General features: G+C 27.3%; 2 protein-coding genes across 6 annotated transcripts in view; one reads left to right on the forward strand and one right to left on the reverse strand.

The window, feature by feature from the left end:
• Positions 1-13,078, reverse strand: part of LOC114123603 (uncharacterized) — a 53,290-nt gene that overhangs the window by 30,122 nt on the left and 10,090 nt on the right. For 2 of the 4 annotated variants that reach the window (XR_007603884.1, XR_007603883.1), the window contains exons 7-9: positions 9,246-9,568; positions 6,258-6,477; positions 5,999-6,137 (exon numbers count right to left, since the gene is read on the reverse strand). The gene's annotated coding sequence lies outside the window, so the exon portion shown is untranslated. Of the gene's footprint in view, positions 1-1,903; positions 6,138-6,257; positions 6,478-9,245; positions 9,569-13,078 lie in introns of those variants that run through there. The other 2 variants (XR_007603882.1, XR_003592366.2) reach the window with 1 other exon arrangement.
• On the forward strand, positions 10,403-12,125 carry LOC126549916 (52 kDa repressor of the inhibitor of the protein kinase-like). 2 transcript variants are annotated; one of them, XM_050200336.1, is made up of 3 exons: positions 10,403-10,989; positions 11,053-11,227; positions 11,890-12,125. In XM_050200336.1, exons 1-3 carry the CDS (start codon positions 10,957-10,959, stop codon positions 12,027-12,029), a joined length of 348 nt encoding a protein of 115 aa, XP_050056293.1. In that variant the 5' UTR covers positions 10,403-10,956; the 3' UTR covers positions 12,030-12,125. The 2 variants fall into 2 exon arrangements, with proteins under 2 accessions (XP_050056293.1, XP_050056292.1); XM_050200335.1 differs by having other exon boundaries at positions 10,404-11,227.

Below are 13,078 nucleotides of genomic sequence, written 5' to 3' on the forward strand. Positions count from 1 at the left end.
ATTGTATTTAAAAATGTTAACATTATTTAAGATTAATTAGAAATTAATTTTGATTTAAATAATATTATCAGAACATTATTGCATAATTTTTTTGCCGCCTATCAATGTTACTAATGACGCCGTTTAGGAAAGCCATAATAAGTACCTACGCGCGCCCTGGTTACAATAGCCAGGTATGATCATTACCCCCCCCCCCCCCCTACTCACACACAGTGTATTGTTCATTTATATTATTGTTTAAATTTGTATTTTTGAATTATATAATAGTAAGATTACGCTCGAGGAAGCGCAATCAACCGCATTTTTATGTTTTCCCGTCCGTCCGCGTCACATCTAGATTAAAAATAAATTTACTAAAAAATCTGACTTTATGACTGATGTTCGACATATAGGTACAGCAGAGATGTACTCGTACTACTGAGAGGTCGAAGCAACGTTACTAAACCATGGTATCCTGATACTCAAACGACGGTTTATAGAAAGTGTTGTGTCATATAATTTGAAATAAAGAACAATAGGACAATATCTACCTTATAATAACGATTCTACCATTTGTATTGTACAATGACTTCTCTCGCGCAACAGCTGTTCTTTGATCTCCGCCGCACCGCGAGTTTAAGTATAAAAACCGCGACTCGGGTATCAGGGTTATATAAGGTTGTTACTCAGTTTACGAATAAACTGAATAGTGTTCGTATGGCCATAACACGATTTCGAAAATTTAATGTATTGCGTTGATTTTAATAGCTATTGATCTACATGCACGATCCCGCATAATTTTAAAAGCAACGTTGTCTTACAATAACTAATTACTCGTATACATTAAATTTATTTAAATGAGCATATTCGAAAATCATGTACATCGGGAATATATTTCATGATCAAGGACACAAATTATTATATTTAACTGTTTCTATATAATTTCCCATAAAGACGATAGAGCCTCATTTTATCTTAATTGCGAATCTATAGATTAGATGACAATAAAGCGATATCAAACTATTTAGTACGTTTATTTTTGTATTTTTGTACCACAAATAGTACGTAGTAAAATAATTATTTAGTTCTAGAACATTCGCCGTGTGTGTATTACGTTTTATCGTGTGTCTTGTGTGTATTACGTTTTAATGTAATTTTAATTTTTGTATTAACCATATTATAATTATGTCAAAAGAAAAATCGTCAAAAGCTTGGCGTTTGCGTAATTTTGTAATGGAGTTTGATGAATTTGTATTTTCAACGGATAATATTATTTTATTTTATAAAATCTGTAACGTACTACAAAGAGATTGAGGCAACGTCACCAAACCATGCTATCCTGTTACTCAAACGATGGTTTTTAGGAAGTGTTGTGCTTGTAGTCATATAATTTGAAACAAAAGGACAATAGGACAATATCTACCTTATAACAACGATTCTACGATTTATATTGTACAATGACTTCACACGCGCTACTAATGTGCCTTGATCCTCCTTTGATAACCTCCGCCGCACCGTGGATTTTAAGTATAAAAACCGCGACTCAGGTATCAGGATTATATAAGGTTGCTACTCTGTTTACGAATAAACTGAATAGTATTCGTATGGCCGTAACCCGATTTCAATTTATGAATATTTATTTTGATTTAAATATCAATTTTTTTATACACATCAATTCAACGTGATATATTTTTTTTTATATATAAGATGTGAAGATAGACGTCTTGAGAGCGAAATATTTTGTATATGTTTTTAAGAATTGAGAATATAATACAAAAATTTCCATAAGTTTGTTTACCATAATTTTAAAAGAATCAATTTCTTAAATTCTTGCCTTGACTAATTTAAAAAAATTTATTTTTCAGAGATATATGAGATATGAGGGTAGGTACACTATTATAAAATATCATGAAAAAATAAATTACAACGGCATGAGATACAAAATGCAATATATTATGGATTGTTACAAAAAATGTTTAATATTTTTTAAATCGTTTGAATTTCTAATAAAATACATAAAATTTTAAACGCTCTTATCTAGATGGAAAATAAATTTACTAAAAAAACTAATTTTGTGACTGATATTCGACGTATACAGCAGATATGCACTCGTACTACTGATAAATCGAGACAACGTCACCAAACCATGATATCCTGATACTCAAACGACGGTTTTTAGGAAGTGTTGTGCTTGTAGTCATATAATTTGAAACAAAATGACAATAGGACAATATCTACCTTATAACAACGATTCTACGATTTATATTGTACAATGACTTCACACGCGCTACTAATGTGCCTTGATCTCCGCCGCACCGCGGATTTTAAGTACAAAAACCGCGACTCAGGTATCAGGATTATATAAGGTTGCTACTCTGTTTACGAATAAACTGAATAGTGTTCGTTTGGCCATAACACGATTTTGAAAATTTAATGTATTGCGTTGATTTTAATAGCCATTGAACTACATGCACGATCCCGCATAATTTTAAAAGCAACGTTGCCTTACAATAACTAATTACACGTATACATTAAATGAACATATAAAAAAAAAGAACTCAACAGCACGCGTTACTGACTACTCGTACACTCATTTCGCCTATTAATCTAAATATTCGGGAAAATACTTATATGTCGATATGAAAATATCCAGAATAACATCATTTAAGATTTTTTAAGTTATCAGTGTCATAGCTTTAGACGTTTTAGAAAATTTGTGTGTCTGGTTTAGTATTTATGTATGTAATAAAAATATAAAATAGTTTAGAGTTGTAACGAGTTGATAATTTATTAAAATCAATACAATCGGGTTTAAATGTTTTATTAATGTAGCTGAGAAAAGCCCAAGAGGCATAAAAACTCAGACGACAGAAGCGTTTATGTGTTATAATAATTGATATATGTATTATTAGAAGTTTTTATATTCTTTAGTTTAAGTATCTACTTTGGAAATTAGTGGGTAGTTACAATGTTCTTTTTGTACTTAAACTTTAATATTTAGTTAGTTCTTACATGTAATTTTATATATTAATAAATAATCACTTTTGCTTAAGAATCACAAAAAAAAACCTTAACTAAATGTCATAACATAAATTATTCTTCCAATGTTATGTTAAAATTCTTATAATTTAATTTTTATGTGGCGTTATATAAATATTATTAGTAATTCTGCTTAGTAGAAGACATAAAACCAACCTTAATTAATATTCATGATATAAATTAACAAAATTATTCTAACAGCTTTACACTAAAATCCTTAGAATTTAGTTATAACAATAATATTACATATATTATTAAATAATCATTTCTGCCTATGAGCCACAAAAACAACCTCAATTAAGAGTCATTACATCAAATAACAAAATTATTCTAACAATTTTAAATTCACACAAAAAATTATTGAAATCTAAATTTTTACAATATAAATTTAAAAAATAAATGACCTTAAATTAAAACCATTTAATATTGTAGTCACAAGGATTTATAAATAAAACAATTTTTTTTGATACATGTAGTGATAGTTATTTGATGGCCCTTTTATGTTATTGTAAGATGAGTGTCATTAATTTGGAAAACATTTTTTTTTTTATTATAAATGAAAACAGTTTAATCTGAAAGGAGCCAGAATTATTCCTTTATTTGCAACTAAACCCATTTTATACAAATTTTATTATAGTTAATCTCTTATTTTTAGAATTTTAATTGATGAGATTTTAGAAAATATGTTAAAATAAATTTTATTTATCTGACACAATTTTTTAAATAAATAAATTTGATATTAATTTATAGTGCGAAAATGTGGAGGATGATACTTAATTATGATGTTGAATATTGCTAAGGTTTCTATGTCTAGTCATGCTCTTTAATTTATTACTCTTATAGTCGTATACATAGTATGAGAAGACACACATAAATATTATATTAGTAGCTATAGGTATATACTTCATAATCTAACGGATATCATTCTCATACGTTATATGCAATTTTAAATCTATGGACTTAAAATATTGACATCCTTTCATTATGAACTCAAATGAAACACAATGTGTTGTTACAATTCCAAAATATATCACATCGAAAGGAAATATTTAACCATATTATGTCCGAGTAATAATATAAAATTTTGTAATCCAATGAATTCAACATTATTTGTAAAATAAATATAAAAATCATATTTTCCAAAGCTCGGTACTGTTTAAAACTGTTTAAAGCACAAAATAATTTATTTATAACATATGTTGTAACAACAATACAACTATATTTTGTCTATCAGGTTTTTGGCATAGCAATGTTGAATTTAAACGTATGTGGAATTATGTTTTAATATATACCTATACACATATATAATATATGTGTGTGTGAATGAAATTTACGGAATCGTATATTCTAATGAATAATTGTTATTAAAATTTTATTTGATAAGATTTTAGAAAATCTGTTAAAGTACATTTTATTTACCTGACATAATTTTTTAAAAAAGTGCATTTAACATTAATTGGTAGTGCAAAATTGAAGAGGATGACATTTAACTATGATGTTGAATATCACAAAGGTTTTTAAGTGTGGTCATCCTCTTTAATTTATTGTTCTTATACAAAATATAACAAACACACACATTTTTAAACAAATTAGTTTAACTTACATAATTTTGTTGTTGTTTATTGTTTATATAATTTTAGTTAAAATTTTAAAACTATTTTCTAAACCAATTAAAATAATTTTTAATGGTTATTAACAGCTATATTGTAATAGAGCTATTAAATACAATTTTTGGAGAGAACACATTTAGATTTGAGTTGGTTGTTGACAGTTTTAGAGAATTACAGATTAACTATTGATTACATTTATAATGATTAAGCATCTTTATATCTTATCTTGTTATAATAATTATTATTATTCTAACCAGCCTAGTACTAAAAACTTTACACAAGACAAAATTCTAACACATTTTGGATGATACATCCTAGTGGCTAGTATAAATTATATATTTGTGTATTAGTAATGAACAGAGCCGTGCCGTTAAGATTTAATGTCCAGGGCGGTTAAATATTAGCCCCCTAATATTCTAAAAAAAAATTTTTTATAACCCTTTAAACAGTTTAAACCATGCGCCACAGGCGCATGTCCCCTAGCCCCTCCCCCCATGGTTAGGTTAACCTAACGGCTCTGGTAATGAATAACAAAATTACTTTTGTTGATGAAAGGTAGTTATCACAGAAATTTTGACTACTTCTTATAATTACTTATTCACTAATACAATTAAGAAATAATAAACACATTAAATAAACATAAATTAAGTTAATCTCTTATCAATAATGTAGCTTGTATTAGTAATTTATATTTAATTATTAAAATTTTAAATAAATAAGTTAAAATAATTTTTACCAATTAAGTGATAGTAAGTAGACATGATTTGTAAGTTGACCAAGTAAGTTAATATTTCCTATTAATTAGTTGATAGTTGTAGGGAATAGCTTTTATGATGTTGTATAACGTAAAGGATTTTATGTTTAACCATTTTCGATTATTAATTTTAATAATGTATAATAAAATATAATTTACAAAGTATTTAATCAAACTTTCATTATTTTTTTGTTACTTATTTTTGTATATTTCAAGTTATTCAAATTAAATTATTTTAATTTTGGAAAATTAGTTAAAATAAATTATGCCCATGATTGAAGAATCTACTAAATTTTTAATTTGAGTATATACATTTTGTTTTAGGTAAATAGTATATATGCAACCATTCTCTATGAATGTACATCAAAATATATTTTTTTTTTAAAAATCTAAGTACACTATTTTTTATAGAGATTAACAGTAATTAACGTTTATTATTAAAAACTTATAAATCAAGTTAGTGTAATATATATATATAAATACTTTGGTTACAATTACTTAGCATATTACCTAGGTATTTATAATTATCTAGTTAACTCTCTATACTTAAATGATAAAGAAATACGTTCGTTAGTTTATATTATTAATTATCACGCATATTAATACTTTTATATACCTTACTACAATTAGTATGAGAATAAGTACACTGTTGCAAAATGTTTTTGTTTAACGGTGGTGGGCTCATTACGTGTTGATAGTTGATATCTTGTGTGTTGTGTCGAAGAAAACCAACCAAAGCGTAACAACGTTCCTTCCTATAAATATTACACAAATTATCATTATGAAATAAGGACTATAAACTGCACATTATCACAACACCCAGCCTGGCAGCAAGGTGGTACATATACATTTTTATGTCTACCCAACTAGTCTACCTTGATCGGTTTGACCGTGGTTAAGAACACAACACTGGAAAGTTGTATTATATACTAGATTGCGGAACCACAGATGTTGACTCCACTAAAAAGTAGGAGTAAATATCTCTGTACCCCGTCCATCGATGCATTGTTTGTGATGATCTGTGTTTGAACAGTATTTCAGCAGACTTCAAAGGCGATGTTTCAATCTTGTACTGTAACTAGACGTGTAGGTGGTCTGTAAACGGACAAAAATATTTAAGGTGATTCATTTTGCGACCCAACTACCTAAATATATACCTACTTAAATTATATGTTATTCCATTGAAATGGAACTACCTATTCTAGTATTAGTATATTATATAATCAGTGATGTAGTCGTAATTTTTTTTAGTGAGTATACGCTTAAAAGTGCTTGGTATACAACCGTCACATTCATACCTACTACTTTAATATTATTTTTATATTTATAATAATTACTACCCTGACGTAATTGAGAATTACTGCAGTCTACAATCATACTCCTAGAAATATATTATTAATTTAAAGCGCGGATTTGTATGTATTTATTGTATGTACAAATTTATTTTAGTTAATTGTATGATAATATGCTAAGTGAGCAAAAAATTTGTGTCATGACATAACGATTTAAAAAATGAAACTTTTTTAGTGCATAATTTTGACATTTTTCTATTTAAAGGGCTTGTTTTAAAATTTTATTTGTAGATTTCATCTTTTAGTGCATATTTCGATGTTTTGTTTTTTAAATATTTTTAAATATATACTATTGTATAATATTATCATTATTATTATTATGATATACGAAAAAAAATATCATATTTTTATAGTTTCGATTAACATCAAAATAAATTAATAGGTACATATATACTTGTAGGAATAAACATTTTTTCCAAACATGGCCTAAATAGGGCTTAGATGAATCGAGGAAATAAATACATTAACTAAGATAATAAAATATCAATTACGACCACGATTAAAATTATTTCACTATTTTTTAAAAAGTATTTTTTTTATGCATATTAATTATTTTTTATGACTATTTTAACATTTTAATGCATATATATTAACGCATACTTAAGATTTTTTAGGGTATGTTTGGTTGGTTTTTAATACATATACCTATTACCTAAATCCACGCTCTAATTATTATATATTTTAATTTTTTATTATTACACCTACATTATGAGTTAATGACACATAGATAGTAAGTAATTAAGTAATATAAACAGCTGTTTTAATTATGGAAACCGTAAAATCAATAAGGTTAGATTATTTTTATTTATTAATTCAAAATTATTTATCAAATTGGTAGGTATGTAGAATAAAAGCAATCCCATACCTACCCGTATACCCGCGGATCATGTGTTATTCTATAAGTATTAAGTATCCGCACTTACAGAAAAACAGAGAAGTGAGTATACACTGTACGCCTGTATATCCGTGTATACGCTCCACTATACCACTGTATAATATAATCGATAGTAAATATGTTTTGCTTTAATTACGTAAATAGTACTTTTGGATGAATAATAAATTCTCTTGAACAAGCGACTAAAGTCACGGAGAAAAGTATTAATTTTAAAACGGTTTATATATGCTAAACGCCTAAACCGATTTAATATATTATGTTCGTATATAAACATCTGAAAACGGTTTAAGCTAAACCGTTTTAAATAAAATATTAAAACGATTCAATTTCAAACGTTTTAACGCCATCAGATAAACATAGTAATTGATGAGTTAATTAGGTACTATAGTTCATTATTTGCTAATTTTCGTCAGACGTGTGATGACAATAAGGCCCGTTTCACATGGACGCGTATCATACGCGGTGTATCGTACGCGCGCATATTTAGTTAACATTGATTAACTTCATACGCGCCATTCCGAGGGTCACGCGTTTTGCCGCCGATATGGCGCGTATGAACTTAAACAATGTAAACTAAAAATCGATAAATTACTACGTCGTTAAATCAATAAACGAGGCAACGTGATCTGTGTGAAGGGTGATGCGCATAATATTTCAATTGTATATTAGTAACATTTACCTATTTGTAAAAATAAATCATTTTAACAAAACGTATTCTGAAAAAAAAATACATTGATGGATAATCCTGCGGTAGCCTAGAAAAATCGTGTATAGATATATTAGTTGGTCACTCAGTTACGCAACAACCACAAAAAAACGGGATCAATAAAGTTCCGAGTACCTATATATATAATAAATATAATATATATATATATATATTATATATATATATATTATATTATCAGTGGGTCAAAGTTTGGAGGGCGCGTTCTGTGAGAGCGCATGTCAGAATGGGTGCCTGCGGGATGATATTACATTATATAATATATTACTATAATATATAGTCCTTATATGTATATTATATATATGTACCTAATATATTACAATGAATAAAGCGTTATCTCCTATATCTTTATAGATATAAGGCGAATTTAATCGTATTAAATGTTTTCTAATTTTTAAATAATATAATATAACTACCTCTATAAGCACCTTATTTAGCTAGGTACATATAAATATGTGTACATTTTTAAATATTACTAGAATGTGGTGTATAGTTAACTACCTACACTTTTGGCGGCCACTATAATTAAATATAATTAATTAATATCGGTCTCTTTATCATACACATATTATACACCTATTGACAAGTAACGATTTTTATTAGGTATATATTTAATATATGTTATATATATATATTATTTTGTTATTTTCCGTGCAGAATCATATTATTAATTTAAGTATATTAATTAATAGTATTACATAGATCTCACATATTATTTAATATTAAGTTACTGCAACATTTTCAATATTTCTTAATAGAAAATTATAATAGGTATAATGTATTAATTATTTATAAACTTTTTAAAAGAGACGATTGCAGACGATTACATTTTTTAACATTTTACAATATCAATATATCTAGATAAAAATCGGATTTTTGCAAAGATACTCACTACTAACAACAGCTGCACGTCTTAAACGACCAGTACATTCAGATGTAGGTCCGATTCCCGATCGATGTATTTGAGTCGGGAGTTTTTGGTACGCCCTTCTGGCGACGACTCCGCACGGAGGGACTACATTTTAGTTGAAAGTAGTGTGCACGTGAAGGACGAAACGGAAGACGACGTCAAATGAATGAGCGAACTTGGCCAACACATCGACATTGTGTTAGTAGGTATTTAACGCCCACGGTCGCTGCGCACACTTGCCCGACCGTGGTATTCGGTATCCATAGCAATCGGCACACTCGGTCGCGGTGGACAGATCGATGGAGCTGTTGTAACAATTTCAATTTTAAAGGAGCTGTTGCTAGTGGTCCCAACAACGCACACTCATTACAGCTTGCGTCAACCACAATATCTTGTCGTAATAATAATAATAATAATAATTATTATTATTATAGTATATTATTACCCACGTCCCACTCCTGTCAAATATATTTTTTTTTGTATTATTTATTATTTGTGATTTTTGCCCATTAAATGATTTTTAAATTAAGACATATTAGTTATTTTCCTACAGCCCACTTATTCATTGGTGAATTCAACTAGGGTCCTAGTCTAAACATCGTGCAATAAAATCGTCTTAAATTTTTTACGTCGTAGTTTATCAGTTTTTATTATCATTTATCGTATCATAATTTCATCCATAGATTAATGTTACCATGTTTTAAGACCAAATTCGGACATCAGTTCCGTTTCACGGGGAGGGGGTAAAATTGAAGATAGACAATATTGTTATTTCATAAATACAATTAGAATACAAATGCTGCCCCATAATTCCCTATGAAAATGTATTTGAAAATTGTACTGGTTTATATTTTCTTTCATTACCTATATAAGTTATAATGTAGTCCTATTTTTAACTAAAAAACATTCCATCATTTACCAACAAATGCCCCCAAGGTTACAGTTATTTGGTTAGGTAATTGCGATAACCGATAAGTGCCTAAACGACTGATGGTAATAAGTCCAATAAGTCGTTGGAGCAGCTACCCACCCTTCTTCCCCCAGACGCCTGTGATTTCATCCCTATATAAATTTCAGAATGCTTACAAAGTGTTCCAAATATGTCTAATAACATTGCATCGAGTTGAAGACGCTATAACCTGCAATTCATGCTCAAAAACACTTTCTCCAAACTAACAAAAATACTAGGTACCTAATTCGAGACTCGTATACCCCCATACATCACTATTAAAGAATAATCACGCACCAACAACAAAACTCTGTCAAAGATCCTTGATTCAAACACTATTTTACCGATAAGAGGTCTCTATCAGTGGCAGATAGGGCTTATACAAAACTAAGTGATTTAAAATATAGTATTTTTAAGTCAAATAAATTAACTTATTATTTATTATTTGAAATAGAACATTTCCTAGAGTGAAAATAAATATATAAAGGATTTTTTTTTTGGGGGGGGGGAGCATTTTTATTAAGGTTTTTTTTATGAGTAGAGGGAGTGGGTGTTGTCCTTATCAATATCTAGTCAATAATTTTAAGGTAAATTCACTACTGATTACTTCCCTTGATATCATAATCAATATTATTTTTTGGGGATCCTGCATTTCCATGTGGTTTTTTTCTTAGTAGGTGTCATTACGTTTTTTTTTTTTATTTCGTTTGTTTTTAACCGAGCTTAAAATATTAATAATATAAAATGGAACTTAAAAAATACAGAAAAAAATGTTCTGTGAGTTACTGCGAAAACATTCAAAGGTACAAGAGCTATTATAGTTTTTTTTCTTACCCGAAGGATGCTGAACGCCGCGAACTTTGGATGATAAATTGCAAAACAGAATACCTGGCTGACAAACTAACAAGGCCCAATTCTTACAGAGTGTGCGAAATACATTTTGAAAACAGAATGTTTTTAAATAGAAATACTAGAACCAGACTAATATACAATGCAGTTCCGACAATATTCAATTGTAAGTATAAATGGTATTGAAAAAATACTATGATTAAATTGTAAACAGATTACATCTTTAATATAAAATTGATTAATTTAAATAATATAAAACATACATTTATCAATACTACAAAAGTAAGTGGATGTAATACTGATAACAAAATATACTAGTAAAGGCTAGTTACTTAGTTACTAATCTATTATTTATAAGTTTCAATCAATACTATAGCATCAATAATTAAGACACACATTTTTTAAACATACAATTTTATAAATATTGAGAGGGGTAAGGATAGTTTAATCTACTTGTTTTATTACTTTAATAATGACTTATTTATTTATTTAACAACTTGGAGCTTAGTTATAAATTATAGTAGGTGGTTAAAAAGTAAAAATGCATAAATCTGAACAAGCTAAAAGTACTGAAATAAGCGACTATTTGTTAATAATACTAATAAATATTTTACTAAAAATAGTTTAAAAATAAAATATTTACCATACTAAATAATCAAAGACATATTTTATAAAACTTTTTAAATGTGTAGGTTCTTAAATTTGCAGCAAATTTTAAGAATATTAATAATTAAATTTACACAAGTACAATCAATGTATTTGTTACAAACTATTGAGTAGATATTAATTAAAAACCTCCAACCACTAATGACATTTTTAATCTTTCAGTTGACAAAAATCATGATCAGCAAGAACAGGTATCAATTAATTCAACAGTACATTTCAATGATCAATCGATGCGATCGTTTTTAAATGATCATAACTATTGTAAAGATGTTTTCAAAAATGGGACTTTAAAACAACATTGAATATAACTTGAAAATAAAATAGTTATAAATTTATAATCATTATTTGTTTAAAGAATTAAAATTGTTCTAATATATCTAAATGAAAAAATTAATATTTTAATGCATGTTTACAAAAAAAAAAAATAATTTACAATATTTATCTTAGCTGAACATTGATTTTCAAAGATATTCGTCTTTATAGCATACATGTAACACTATAAATTAAAATACTTAAGAAAAAAAGAAAAAAAACTACAGTAGTGACTTGTAACTGGAATTATTTTTTGTTATTACTACAACTTCAAAGACACAGAAGGTTGAGACCTTCACTTTAAGACAATAGGTTTAAGGCTAATGACTAATATCTACATCTATAAACTATAAACAGACATTTGATCATAATGATTTTTTTCATGCACACAAATATATGCAGTAGAATTCACACTTGATTGGGTGGTGACCCATTTGTCCCCATAATCTGACTATCCCGATTAACTAAATAACTAATAAACCGAAACATTCATTCGGGTCTATGCTAAATTGCTCCCATTATGCAATGTATCAAATAAGCAGATTTTAATATATAATATAATATGATACATTGATAATACATTGACATAAGTAATTATTTTTATTATAATTTTTTCAAAGAAATGAAAATAATAAATTGGAAAAAAAATATAACAATTCACTTTATAAAAATTAAAAATTGATCCATTAACAGTCATAGATATTTTGTAAGTTGTATCCCATATTGTTAATTTTTAAATTTGTTAGGTACAACTTATTGATACCTTATATATATATATATATGTATGTTACAGTTTTTCGAATTAATTCTGAATTTTTATGATATTTTTATTAAGTAGTTCATGAATTACACATGAATGTAATTTAAAGTATGAAACTATGAAATAATACATGAAAATCATACTTTTATTTTATAAACTACCTAGTTATTCTGTATAATTTTAGTTTGTATTCCATTAAAGTATATTTGAATTCAAAATATAATAAAATGTTTTATTTACTTTAAATTGGATTAATTATTTACTTGTATATGCAAGGCT

This window comes from Aphis gossypii, chromosome 2, assembly GCF_020184175.1.
Source record: "Aphis gossypii isolate Hap1 chromosome 2, ASM2018417v2, whole genome shotgun sequence".
NCBI lineage: Eukaryota > Metazoa > Arthropoda > Insecta > Hemiptera > Aphididae > Aphis > Aphis gossypii.